The sequence below is a fragment of the Xyrauchen texanus genome, chromosome 24 (assembly GCF_025860055.1).
Source record: "Xyrauchen texanus isolate HMW12.3.18 chromosome 24, RBS_HiC_50CHRs, whole genome shotgun sequence".
Classification (NCBI taxonomy): Eukaryota; Metazoa; Chordata; class Actinopteri; order Cypriniformes; family Catostomidae; genus Xyrauchen; species Xyrauchen texanus.
In genome coordinates this window covers 9,878,809-9,892,180 of record NC_068299.1, presented here as the reverse complement: position 1 = coordinate 9,892,180, position 13,372 = coordinate 9,878,809, and the positions used below count along the sequence as shown (strand labels likewise).

The 13,372-nt window shown below is 38.4% G+C and overlaps 1 protein-coding gene across 2 annotated transcripts in view; it reads right to left on the bottom strand.

Annotated features, from left to right (window-relative positions):
* Positions 1–830: 830 nt before the first annotated feature.
* LOC127617794 (serine/threonine-protein phosphatase 2A 56 kDa regulatory subunit epsilon isoform) overlaps positions 831–13,372 on the bottom strand; it is a 40,832-nt gene continuing 28,290 nt past the window's right edge. The window contains exons 8-14 of one of the 2 annotated variants that reach the window (XM_052089869.1): positions 6,686–6,794; positions 6,488–6,541; positions 6,318–6,368; positions 6,030–6,149; positions 5,739–5,866; positions 2,589–2,690; positions 831–2,446 (exon numbers count right to left, since the gene is read on the bottom strand). In XM_052089869.1, coding sequence (XP_051945829.1) covers positions 2,347–2,446; positions 2,589–2,690; positions 5,739–5,866; positions 6,030–6,149; positions 6,318–6,368; positions 6,488–6,541; positions 6,686–6,794 — 664 coding nt within the window. In that variant the 3' untranslated portion in view covers positions 831–2,346. Of the gene's footprint in view, positions 2,447–2,588; positions 2,691–5,738; positions 5,867–6,029; positions 6,150–6,231; positions 6,369–6,487; positions 6,542–6,685; positions 6,795–13,372 lie in introns of those variants that run through there. The other variant, XR_007967378.1, reaches the window with a different exon arrangement.

Below are 13,372 nucleotides of genomic sequence, written 5' to 3'. Positions count from 1 at the left end.
TTACCTTCAGGCCGGCCCTACAGAGCACAGAGCACAAGAACAGTATTTTCCCCAGTCCATCCATCAGAACAGTAAAAACTGCCCCACTGAGAAATGATGTGTAATACATAGCTTAGTCTATTTATATTTTTCCAACATATCCTACCTCTTCTGCCATTACATTCCCTTGAACTATCTGTATAGAACAGATTTGTATTTGTACAAATTATAATTCTTGTCTTAGTGTGTATTTCTATATATACTTATTTTCTATTGATTTTTATTCTATATTTTTGTTATTTCTGTCTTGTTTGTGCACTGGAAGCTTCTGTTACAAAGACAAATTCCTTGTATGTGTAAGCATAATTACTTGGCAATAAAGCTGATTCTGATTCTTAAAACAGAAGTAAATAGGCCAATCCATAAATATTAAAATATTGACTGATCCAAACGTATAGATACAAGATGTAAACAATACACGTCAATATGATTTTGGTGTGTTAAAACTCTTACTAACCGTTTCTGTGTAATGTTAAGTCCAATTTTACAACTTTGTTGCCATAACGAACGACGTGATTTTAATGACTATAAAGCTCAAATATTAAACATACATTATTTTAACAGAGGAATTAATGTAAGAGCATTTATAAAATTATAAGCTTTACATTTCTGCCATTAAACCCTTTAAAAATTGGCCCAAATCAATTCCATTATAAGTGCCTCACTGTAACCTCAAAAATAATTTGGCTGAGCTTTTTCTCAAAATTTGAAACAGATCTCAATTGTTTCAATTAAAATCTCTCTTCTCATGGCCTATTTCCAACCATTTTTTTGTGCTCAGGACAAAACCTCTCTTTTACACATTCACCTGCTCACACACCACAAATAAGCAAATGGCATTTCATCTTTATCACAAAACAGGTTTAATTTAATATCTCTTTATTTTTTAAAATAATTAAACATTTGTATTTCTCAGACCCTTTTTAACTTTTGTAATTGTTTGATGTCTGGGGCTATCTAAAGCACAGGTTCATTCTGACAAAGCTCACCACATCATCAGTCCTCCACAATCCCACTCTCACCTCCCCCTCCCCAATCAGCAGCTAAGATAATAAAAAAATTAAATAAAAAAAGAGAACAAATTTCACTTGGTCAAAAGAAAAATCCAATTCCAGACAAAAATACAAATAAACCCAAAACAACTAAGAAGTGAAACCCTAGAAAGACAGAAAAATAAATCCCAAGAGGCATTGTTCAATCGTTCCACATCATATATTGGACTCTCCTAAAGAAATATAAGCTAAAGGTTCTACTAGAAACAGAGTATCAAAGTACTGTAATCAGGTACAGTATACAGGTACTTAACACTGTAAGAAACTCTCCCACACACTCAAATGCAGTGTGTGTGTGTGTGTGTGTGTGTGTGTGTGCATATGCAGTTCAATATGACAAGCATCTCCGATTTGGTGCTGGAATTGTTGATACCCCTGTCAGATGTGTGTATGCGAGTCATTCACTGGTACCAGTACCGGACTGGTGCCAAAGAGTCCAAACAAGTGAACCAGGTGGCACCTTTGGACAGAAATGGGGGGGGGGGCGGTGTAACAACTGGTGTGTATTCATGACTTCCTCTTCTCTGCTGGTTACTGCATAGTGTCCTTTATGTCCCCTTTGAGAAGTCTACAATCCAAACCCACTGTATTTATCCAGATTTTACCAGATGATCCATAGCACTTGGGTCAAAGGTCAGGATTACGAACAGGGCAGACAATTTTTCTTTCAGATATACTGGACACCCAGGTGGAATATGTTGATGAAACAAACCAATTAATTGAGAGCTGACATAATGAAAAATGGCAGTGGGGGGATAAGTAAGGGATGATGAGAGGGGGCAGGAAAGAGAGTGAGAGAGAGAGAGAGAGAGAGAGAGAGAGAGAGAGAGAGAGAGAGAATAGGGCTGGTGTTGTTCTGAAGGGATGGGTGAGGTATGTCAGATTGGTGGGCTGAGATTCTCCATTTGTGCGATTTTCATCTCCACAGCTGTCGTTTTATCAGTCCTACTGTCTTGTTCAAAGTCCTTCCCTCTCCAGTGCCAGTTTCTTTACTTTTTATTATAATTTTGTTTTTGCTAATTTTATTTAATTTAATTTTAACTTCCTTTTCTAGTCATGTTCTTTTTCGGCATAATATTTTTAAGGGGAAAAAAGGATCAAATAAAAGTTATTTACAGTGCTTTTGAAATAATGAGACTGACAAGGTGAATCTACGGTAAAGTAAGTCGCACAAATACAGAAAGAAAATAAATGTGGCCAACATTCCGAGCACATGGTGGAGGCGTTGGGAAAACGGTCCGGTAGAGGCGCGACGTTAAGTGGGAATAAATCCATCGCAGTGGAGGCTTCTCTTCAATTCTAGGTCCTCCAACCTTTTCCACAACTCCTCTCTCTCCTTTTCTTTCTTCTTCTCTCTGAGGAATGACAGATGCAAAAATTAATCGTATTAGCAATATTATAGCACATAATGAATCGAGAACATTTTACTGCTGATAGAAACACTGAGATAAGGCAACTTCTGTTCTAGAAGGTGTGCACACATCTCATAAGCCTCACCTCTGACGATCTGACTTGTAAGTGGAAGTGAGTTCATCAAACAAAGTGCTGTTCATTTCCATGAAGGCCTTCAGAACATTATAGACTAAAGCTACTATGGCCCTAAGAGCAGAAAAAGAAAAATTAGATTTTAACCATTCTGCCATGCTAGCATAAGAAGGACAGGACATGTTTTCTTTAATAGATGGCAATATCCTCATGGTGTATTCCAAATGGATGCTAACTTAGATGACAGTTATTGTTGTGATACACTAAACATACATACTGAATGTTTACATGGAAATGTGTGTGTGGGTGAAACTTTTAATAGATGGCAATGCACAATTGATAATGATGTTGATGACAGTTACTGTTGTGATACACTCACATACACATGTATATTGAATGTTTACATGGAAATGAGTCTGAATGTGTGCGTGTATCTTTTGTTTGCTTCGTTTAACCACAGCTGTGTAAATGTGTATCGTACAGCAACGAATAGTCAATTTCACAAATTATTCAAATGTTAAATTGCAGAAAAATCTACTTTTTTAAAAATATTGTAGGTTACCGTTAGTTTAAAAATAATGTTGTGGCATGATTCACGTTGAGCAGTGTGCACAATGCCAAATTTTCCCACGTTTCCCACGTTCCCATGTCAGGTTTACAATTAAACGCCATCGAGTTATTGGATCAGTGCCTTTGTGATGAGCTAAATATATTAACATTTTTACATTAGAGCATTCTAACATTGAACATACTGGAGCCATTAATGTTAGGACAAGGGTTGCCATGGTTAATTTTTTTTACTGTTACTGTAACAAGAAATGTCACAGTTAATTTAACTGTAAGAATTTAGAATCTACGGGTAAAACAGAGTTTTGGTATACGGTTAAATGCGAAAATCTCTTGTGCTTGGGTGGTTAGTGCAGCTATGGTAACAGAAGGTGTACACATGGTGCCTTGCCAAGTATCGAGGGCTGAATGTGAACTTTCAATACATGTGAAACTGGGGCTACACACAAACTCCAAAATATAAGAGAGGAATTCGATCTATCAGACTCATATCCTCTGAAAAAGCACCATAATCAGCAGTTTAGGAGCATTTAAATGACTGAGATCCCTCACTGAAGATGACAGATTTAAAACATGCAGACAGAAATCATGAAGGTACACATCCTACAAATGGGACAGGATGTTCCACTAGTCATCCAACAAACGACTAGTGAGTTTAATATTTTTTAGCTCTGGTGCTTTTAAATGGATGAACTGAGAGATGTAAATTCACAGAATGTTTACGTGTGCTGACAGTGCGCACTGCATTTGTGTGCAGTTACTATCAGCGTGGTAAACTTTGAGAAACTGTTTCAATTCATCCTCTTTATTTAAAGTATTGCTTGTGTACAAATTCACCCCATTCATTTTCAGACATTAAAATTATAGTTCACCCAAAATGTACTCACCCTCATGCTATTCCAGATGTGTATGACTTCCTTTCTTCAGCAGAAAACAAATGATGATTTTTTTTTTTGAAAAAATATCTCAGTTCTGTATGTAATAGTGATCAGACCTTTCTAGCTCCAAAAATCACAAAGGAAACATAAAAGTAAAACATATGACTCTAGTGGTTAAATCAATATCTTCAAAAGCATTATCATAGGTGTGGGTTAGAAACAAAACAATATTTAAGTATTTTGTTTCTCTAAATCTCCACTTTAACTTTCAGTTGTGAAAGTGAAACTAAACAGGCACCACATGTGATTTTCAGATGATTTAGAGCAGTGGTTCTCAAACTTTTTGACTCCAAAGCCCCCACAGTCCAAGACCATATTTGAAGGCACCCCTCGCCGAAACTAGACTAGTGTCCGATTAAAATAATCATGGATAATTTATGATTCTAGATGTTTCAGAAAGTCGGTTTATAATTTGTGGGCATACATCTTAAAAGTATTTTTAGCATTTTAATTAAGTTGGATTATTTGAATTACTTGAATATTTATTTTAAATTAATTGTAAGTCATCTAGGGGCCCCATGGAAGTGTGGGGCCCTGCCTGGTTGAGAACCACTAATTTAAAGTATAAAAAAACTATTAGTATAAAAACTACTACTGTATCACTTCTGAGGATTTAACCACTGGAGTCTTATGGATTACTTTGTTTCCTTTGTGATTTCTGGAGCAACAAATGTCTGATCACCATTCACAATACTGAAATATACTTCTAAAAATCTTCATTGTTTTCTTCAGAAGAGAGATAGTCAAGCACATGTGGGATGGCATGAGGGAGAGTAAATGATGAGAGAATTTAAATCTTTGGGTGAACTATTCCTTTAAATCGCCTGCTGTAAGCAATGTAACCGATATCATTCACAGTCCAGAGATTTATTTGCGAGGGGTTTTTATGGAGTCTGTTGCTGATTCTCTATGGTGGGGTGTCTGATAGACAATGGATTGCTTTAATAAATCATTGCAGAACAAAATGCAATTTTGAAAGTGCAACGAGGATCGCCCTGTGACTCCAAGCACTCTGGTTACATTGAACTTGAAGCGCATCATTCTGCGCCCAGGACGGGCATAGGAAAACTGCTAAATGCACAACAAAGAAAGAGGAGGTATCTAATAAAAGTGTGTTGTGCCCTATACTAGAGTGTCTTTTATTAGACACCTCCTCTTTCTTTGTTGTGAATTTAATGGTTTTCTTATAGTAGGGCTGTGCTTAGCATTCATATATGCCATTCTATATAAGAAAGGTCTAATAACACATTTGATTGAGAGATATGACTGTTTTGCCTCTGTGTTATTGCATAAAAAGCAAATTTGAAAATAATCATAGAAACGGGTTAACAGCGCTTTTTTGTTTTCCAGTTATGTAACCGTCAAAATTTACATGTGGCATCCCTAGTTAGGACTTTGTCTATATTCTGATTTATATATATTTATGATATTTTTCAATATTAATGCTGTCTGGCAATGTTAAATGAATATTGATATTAAACTTCTAAGCTGGTATATTGCTGAAAAATACTGTTTTAAATTACAGCAAAACTGGATGTGTGAAAGTGCCTTGTGTGTGTGTGTGTGTTTTGGACTCACATATTCCAATAATCATTGGAGATTGAATATTTATGTATATTTGTATAAGTATCTGGTGTTGCTCTTGCATTTGACTCACGGGTTCCAGTGTTCTTTGGAGATCCGGTACAGACTGGTGAACATAATGGGAAGAATCACGTTGGAGTTCTCCTCAATAAGACTCATGATGTACTCATTATTCCAGTAGTACAGAGCTCTCTCAGCCACCTTTAAATGCATAAAAATAAACACATCAAATCCACCACTCCCTACATCCATGGCAGATTGAGGAATATAGCTGCAAGCAGAAATTAATAGCATCTAAGCATAAATAAACCACTCTGTTCATCATTTTTAAAACATACTTTAATCCTTTTAATTTTGTGCAGACCTGAAAATGAGGGCTAGATACACATTTGGAGATCTGTTTGAAGAGAGGTTCCTGGATCTTCACAAACTGTGTGGGCTCAATCACATCCAGAATCTCTTCCAACTCTCCAAGGTACATGACCTACGCACGAAAAAAATAAATACAGACATCAGACATATGAATCAGAGTTGCGTCTGAAACCGTCATCAGCACTTCCACTGGCCTGAAATCATGACCGATCAACCTCATGCTGGGATTTCTTCAACACTGGCTGATCAGGCTCATTCAGCAGATGGTATGTCATCTCACCTCTTTCTGACTACAAGTTTTAGGCCAGAATTTCAGAAAACCTCTGATGACCTTTTAAAAGAGAGGAAAAAACAAACATGAGACTGATGAAATAATGGATAAAATGACAGAAACAGAATCATGAGAGACAGTCAGTGCAAGACAGTGTACATGTTTATTATTGGGCTTACTGGTTCTGTTAACGCTGGGTCTTTCTCTAAGAACTGTACAATACAATATGCCAGCTGCAAAAACAAGCACAAATACATCTGACCAACACCTCACAGTAATCACTGCATTTACAGATACAAAAATGACTCTGGAAGTCAACATACTGGACTCACGCACAATTCAAAATCTTTTAAAATCTTTACACATATGGACAGTACCTGTGCATGGAAGAGTGAGAGGCTCCTGACGGTGTGAAGGGGAATCAAAACTTTCACCAGAAACTGTTTGTGTTCGGCCTTCAGTGGCAGAGCAAAGCCATTGATGATGCTAACAGGAGAAAAACAAGTGTCTCAGAAGCAATGTACATCAATAGCATTTAGGGACAGTCTGAATTTACTCTTACAGTCAGAACAATGCCAATATGTTTGCCTGATCGGTTCCGTCCTCTGCTTAAACATTTTAATTGTAGCCATTTGCATAAAGCACCTTAAGCCGGCACCACACTAGCAGACTCCAAACAACTCGATATTGGCTGAGGGTGTCGCACATACAGACAGTTTTGCTGAAATCGTTTGTAGCATTTTACATTTTAAAAATCTGTTCTCAGTCACGAAGCTCTCTCTCCCTCTCGCACCCTCACACAACCACACACAGAAAGAGTGAAGCTACGTCTTTCTCTGTCAAAATGTTGCCGACGCCATCCAACCCGTGTCTGTTCTGTCGCTATCCAAAAGAGAGAGGTGATTTTGAAGATCAACCTATAGCTAGTGCAGCCACCAAAACGCTATATTAGCATTTTGAGAGATGAACTGACCAACAGATTTCTTCTCCATCCAGGATTGCTTTGGTGCGGATCCAAGTGCATTTGCAGTGTTCATTTACAGTATGCCTCTACAAACCGAAACAAGGGAGAAAACACGCGAGGTTCTGAAAAACAAATGCTGCAAATGAGCCAATTGTGCGATTCATGGAGAAACTTTATCATGTGAATGTGCGTGATTGTGTATTTTTCCCCTTGTGGCTTGCCGAAGAACTCGCTTATCATATGCAGCCTTTAGTGAGTAAAGAAGTTAAACAAAAACAGACTGTTGTGGCTCTGCTTTCTGATGTCATTTTAGTGTAGGATACAAATGCAGGAAAAATGCTTGGTGACAGAATCACTAGGGATTACAATCAGCATTTGTGATGATATGTAGCTGAGTGTGGTGAAAATGTTTGGATCAACAAGATGTCTTCTCAGAAGTTCACAGGGTTTCTGCAGGTTTTATGAAGCTAAATTTAAGACTTTAAGACCTCTTAAAGACCAACAAAAGAACATTTAAATGAGGGGGATTTAAATGAGGGATCATAAAAATTGCATTTTGTATTTAATGACAATTGAGGGTCTCATAATAAGAACCAAAGGGTGCAAACCTTTGAACAGTATGATTTGTGTAAATAAAGAGTTCATTTTGTGTTATGTAGCTTTTGAAGGGCAGTACAATATAAAAAATATAATCTCTTATAGGCTATTTGTATACATTCTGAAAGAGGTGTGGAAACTTATAAAAACAAAACGGTTATGCAAACTTCTGCACTTAACTGTATAGGCTATACACGTTTGTGAAATTTATATTTTATATTTAGTTTTTTCATGATTTAACCACATTTTAGCTTTTTGTAATGTACAAATTCCATGTAGCCTATCCTATCCATCTGATGTCATATTGCATGTGTATTTATGAAATTACTTCACAAAAATTCACAACATTGTAACCAAAAATGCAAAATACAAACCTCACATCTGAACATCTACATGCTTGTACTACGTAAAAAGTGCAGTGTAGCTGTCTAAATGTGACATTGTCTGATTTACCTCCGTGCTCGTGGGAAATGAACATTACAGAAAAATAGTCCCTTACATATTCACGTGCTGCACGAAGAAATAGATCGGCTTCTTTCAGCTCGTTTGTTGAAAACACATTTTTTATTGGTGCTGACTGACAGGATGACAAAGAGTGCGCGGCAAGCGAATGATATCATTGCCATGGTATCCAGATACATTTCAGCAGATTTGCAGAAAGACTAGAATGGAAGTATCGTCAAATCAACGTGCAACGCTTCGAAATTGCTTTTCTTCTCTGCAAACAATACCAAAAAAATAGCGAGAAGGAAAATTAGTCCATCAAATGTAAGTAGAAACAAATCAGTGAGCCTACCAGCTGAAACCAGTACATAATTAAAATGTTTAGAGAATTGTCAGGATACCGGGCCACACCTCTTCAAAACAGGACGTCCGGTCACCCTTCTTAAATTCAACAAGAAAACAATCCGCTACAAGAAAACAATCTCTCATACAACATTTAATGCCATGACCGTATGAATTTAAGACTTGTTGCTCTGATTTAAGACCTTTTTGAGGCCTTATTTTGCGGAAGGGCTAATTAAGACTTTTTAAGACCCGCGGAAACCCTGAGTTCAAGAAGAAGCTCATTGGTCACTTGACGAGATCGCAAGACCCTGCCTCTGTGACAGAACAATTTTTTCAAACAGTTTTGATGTGTTTTTCAGTTGCTGGAACCATTAACTCAGCAGGGAGTCCCGATGGTCAAGTGATTAACAACTTTCCGCTGAGAGACATGAATGCGCGCTTAGTCTCCCTCCGCCTGGCCTCAGCTTATGTTAATGAGGCTCACACCTGAAAATCATTGGAAAAAAACGGTTAGTGTTGCACCGGCTTTAAGTGTAATTCTTCCTTAAGATCACCCTATCGTTTCCTTTAAACTTAAGGGTGTTGCAGAAAAAGTGTTAAGTGTTACTTGAGGGTTTTAATAGGGAAAAAACATCATTACCCATTACGTTTTCCCTTAAGTATTTATTTTTTATTTACAGTGCATTCAGAAAGTATTCAGACCCCTTAATTTTTTCTAATTTTTTTATGTTTCAGCCTTATTCTAAAATGCTTTAAATTATTTTTTTCCTCACATCAATCTACAAAATACAACATGACAACAGATTTTTGATAACTTTGTAAATTAAAAAGAAAAACTGAAATATCACATTGACATTATTCAGACCCTTAACTCAGTAGTTAGTTGAAGCACATTTGGCAGCAATTACAGCCTCAAATCTTTTTTGAGTATGATGCAACAAGCTTTCACATCTGGATTTGGGGATTTTTGGCCATTCTTCTTTGCAGATCATCTCAGGCTGGATGGAGACCGTTGGTGGACAGCCATTTTCAAGTCTCTCCAGAGATGTTCGACTGGGTTCATATCTGGACTCTAGTTGGGCCTCTCAAGGACATTCACAGAGTTGTCCCAAAGCCACTCTTGCATTGTCTTGGCTGTGTACTCAGGGTCATTGTCCAGTTGGAAGGTGAACCTTCGGCCCAGTCTAAGGTCCTGAGCTCTCTGGGTCAGGTTTTCAATAAGGATATCTCTGTATTTTGCTGCATTCAGCTTTCCTTCAACCCTGACCAATCCCCCTGTCCCTGACACTGAAAAACACACCGACAGCTTGATTCTGCCAACCCCATGCTTCACCTTTGGGATGGTACTGTGCAGGTGATGACCGGTGCCTGGTTTCCTCCAGACATGATGCTGGAATTGAGGCCAAACAGTTCAATATTCATTTCAGTAGACCAGAGAATATTGTTTCTCACTGTCTGAGTCCTTTAAGTGCTTTTCTTTTTTTTTTTTTGTGCAAATTCCAAGCAGGCATTAATGCGTCTTGCACTGAAGATATGCTTCTGTCTGGCCACTCTGCAATAAAGCCAAGATCGGTGGAGTGGTGCAGTGATGCATGTCCTGCAGCAAGTTTATCCCATCTCCACACATGATCTCTGGAACTCAAACAGAGTGACCATCTGGTTCGTAGTCAACTCGCTTACCAAGGCCCTTCTCCCCCAATTGCTCAGTTTAGCCAGGCGGCCAGCTCTAGGAAGAGTCCTGGTTGTTCCAAACTTCTTCCATTTAGGAATTATGGAAGCCACTGTGCTCTTGGGAACCTTAAATTCAGCCAAAAAAATAATGTGTAGCCTTTCCCAGATGTGCCTCGACACAATCCTGTCTCTGAGCTCTGCAGGCAGTTCCTTTGACCTCATGGTTTGGTTTTTGCGCTGATATGCATTTTCGGCTGTGAGACCTTATACACTCACCTAAAGGATTATTAGGAACACCATACTAATACTGTGTTTGACCCCCTTTCGCCTTCAGAACTGCCTTAATTCTATGTGGCATTGATTCAACAAGGTGCTGAAAGCATTCTTTAGAAATGTTGGCCCATTTTGATAGGATAGCATCTTGCAGTTGATGGAGATTTGTCGGATGCACATCCAGGGCACGAAGCTCCCGTTCCACCACATCCCAAAGATGCCCTATTGGGTTGAGATCTGGTGACTGTGGGGGCCATTTTAGTACAGTGAACTCATTGTCATGTTCAAGAAACCAATTTGAAATGATTCAAGCTTTGTGACATGGTGCATTATCCTGCTGGAAGTAGCCATCAGAGGATGGGTACATGGTGGCCATAAAGGGATGGACATGGTCAGAAACAATGCTCAGGTAGGCCGTGGCATTTAAACGATGCCCAATTGGCACTAAGGGGCCTAAAGTGTGCCAAGAAAACATCCCCACACCATTACACCACCACCACCAGCCTGCACAGTGGTAACAAGGCATGATGGATCCATGTTCTCATTCTGTTTCCACCAAATTCTGACTCTACCATCTGAATGTCTCAACAGAAATTGAGACTCATCAGACCAGGCAACATTTTTCCAGTCTTCAACTGTCCAATTTTGGTGAGCTCTTGCAAATTGTAGCCTCTTTTTCCTATTTGTAGTGGAGATGAGTGGTACCCGGTGGGGTCTTCTGCTGTTGTAGCCCATCCGCCTCAAGGTTGTGCGTGTTGTGGCTTCACAAATGCTTTGCTGCATACCTCGGTTGTAATGAGTGGTTATTTCAGGCAAAGTTGCTCTTCTATCAGCTTGAATCAGTTGGCCCATTCTCCTCTGACCTCTAGCATCAACAAGGCATTTTCAGCCCACAGGACTGCCGCATACTGGATGTTTTTCCTTTTCACACCATTCTTTGTAAACCCTAGAAATGGTTGTGCGTGAAAATCCCAGTAACTGAGCAGATTGTGAAATACTCAGACCGGCCCGTCTGGCACCAACAACCATGCCACGCTCAAAATTGCTTAAATCACCTTTCTTTCCCATTCTGACATTCAGTTTGGAGTTCAGGATATTGTCTTGACCAGGACCACACCCCTAAATGCATTGAAGCAACTGCCATGTGATTGGTTGATTAGATAATTGCATTAATGAGAAATTGAACAGGTGTTCCTAATAATCCTTTAGGTGAGTGTATAGACAGGTGTGTGCCATTCCAAATCACGTCCAATCAACTGAATTTGCTACAGGTGGACTACAATCAAAGTGTAGAAACATCTCAAAGACGGTCCAGAGAAATGGGATGCACCGAAGCTAAATTTAAAGTGTCAAAGCAAAGGGTCTGAATAATTAAGTCAATGTGATATTTCAGTTTTTTCTTTTTAATACATTTGCAAAGTTATCAAACATCTGTTTTTTTGTTTTGTCATTATGGGGTATGGAGTATTGATGTGAAAATATAAAATAATTTAAAAGCATTTAACATAAGGCTGCAACATAACATAACGTGAAAAAAATGAAGGTGTCGGAACACTTTTTGAATGCACTGTATTTCATGTTTCAAATGTCAAAATTGCCCAGATGCTAGACAGGATATTTCCGGTTTTCTGAAAGTTGGTAGGGGCATGTCGCACATGTCCATGGTAACAGTAGAATTTTATTACGGTAAAACCTGTATCACTGTAATAAATCTCTTAATGGTCTCCTTTAACTAAGAGAAATGTCTAAGGGATTATATGAAGCACCCTCAAGTCAATCACTAAGGTAAGGGGAAATCAAGCTTTAAGTGTCATATTTAAGAGAAAAACTTTATGAAACCATGCACAGATCCTTAGGTGATTATGAATAACTTATATTGCTTATGTAAATAAAAATGGCAAACTGAGTTTATGGAAAACTATGTGCGTAATCCTATCGTGATTACTAAATAACCGTCTGATCGCGGTTATTTGAGACAACCACGATTATTGGGCATTCTAATCCCAATCACATTTTATTTCCTAAAAAGGGAATTTTATTTGAATAAGAAATAATGCCATCAACAGCACATTTGTGTGTTATTCAGTTGAACTCAAAGTGTCCGTGGACGCCAACCAGTTCCTGTCCGGATGAGCGTGTGAAGTGCTCTGATGCGCGTGCTGTAAGCAGAGGCTTGCGCCTAACCAGAGACTATTTAGAGAGCATAAGAGATGGGCCACTTCTATTAAAAACCAAGGAGCTCTAGCACCCAACAGTCTATGTATGTAGAAAGGAAGTCCCGCTTTAGAGGTAAAAGAGCAAATCACTTTTTGATGCATACATCGCCTGTCAATCAACTCGAGAATGTGCATTAGCTATACTAGCTGAGAAAATTGCGCTTCTTAGCGTAATATAAGGCAAAGAAGCACAATTTATGATACCAGTGTTGTAAGATTTTACTGCTGATTTGAAATATGTTGTTTCAACATAATTCTAGGCAAACAGTTTTTGAGATTTCGGTGTTCCTCCATTCAAGTAGATAGGAGCTGCACTTGCATGACTGGAAATAGCCTTTTTGGAGCATTCCAAAGATGACTGACAGTGGACTGACATGCAAACGAGTATAAAATGTGATAGTGAACACAAAGCGCTCCAGTTTCACTTTAAACGATTGTGTAATGGCAAATGTTCGTGGTTCATTCACGCAGCAACACAGAGGAGACACGCACACTTACTCTATTTGTGTGGAGTGATGAAATGATGAAACAAAATCTCCAAGGTTTTGCTTGAG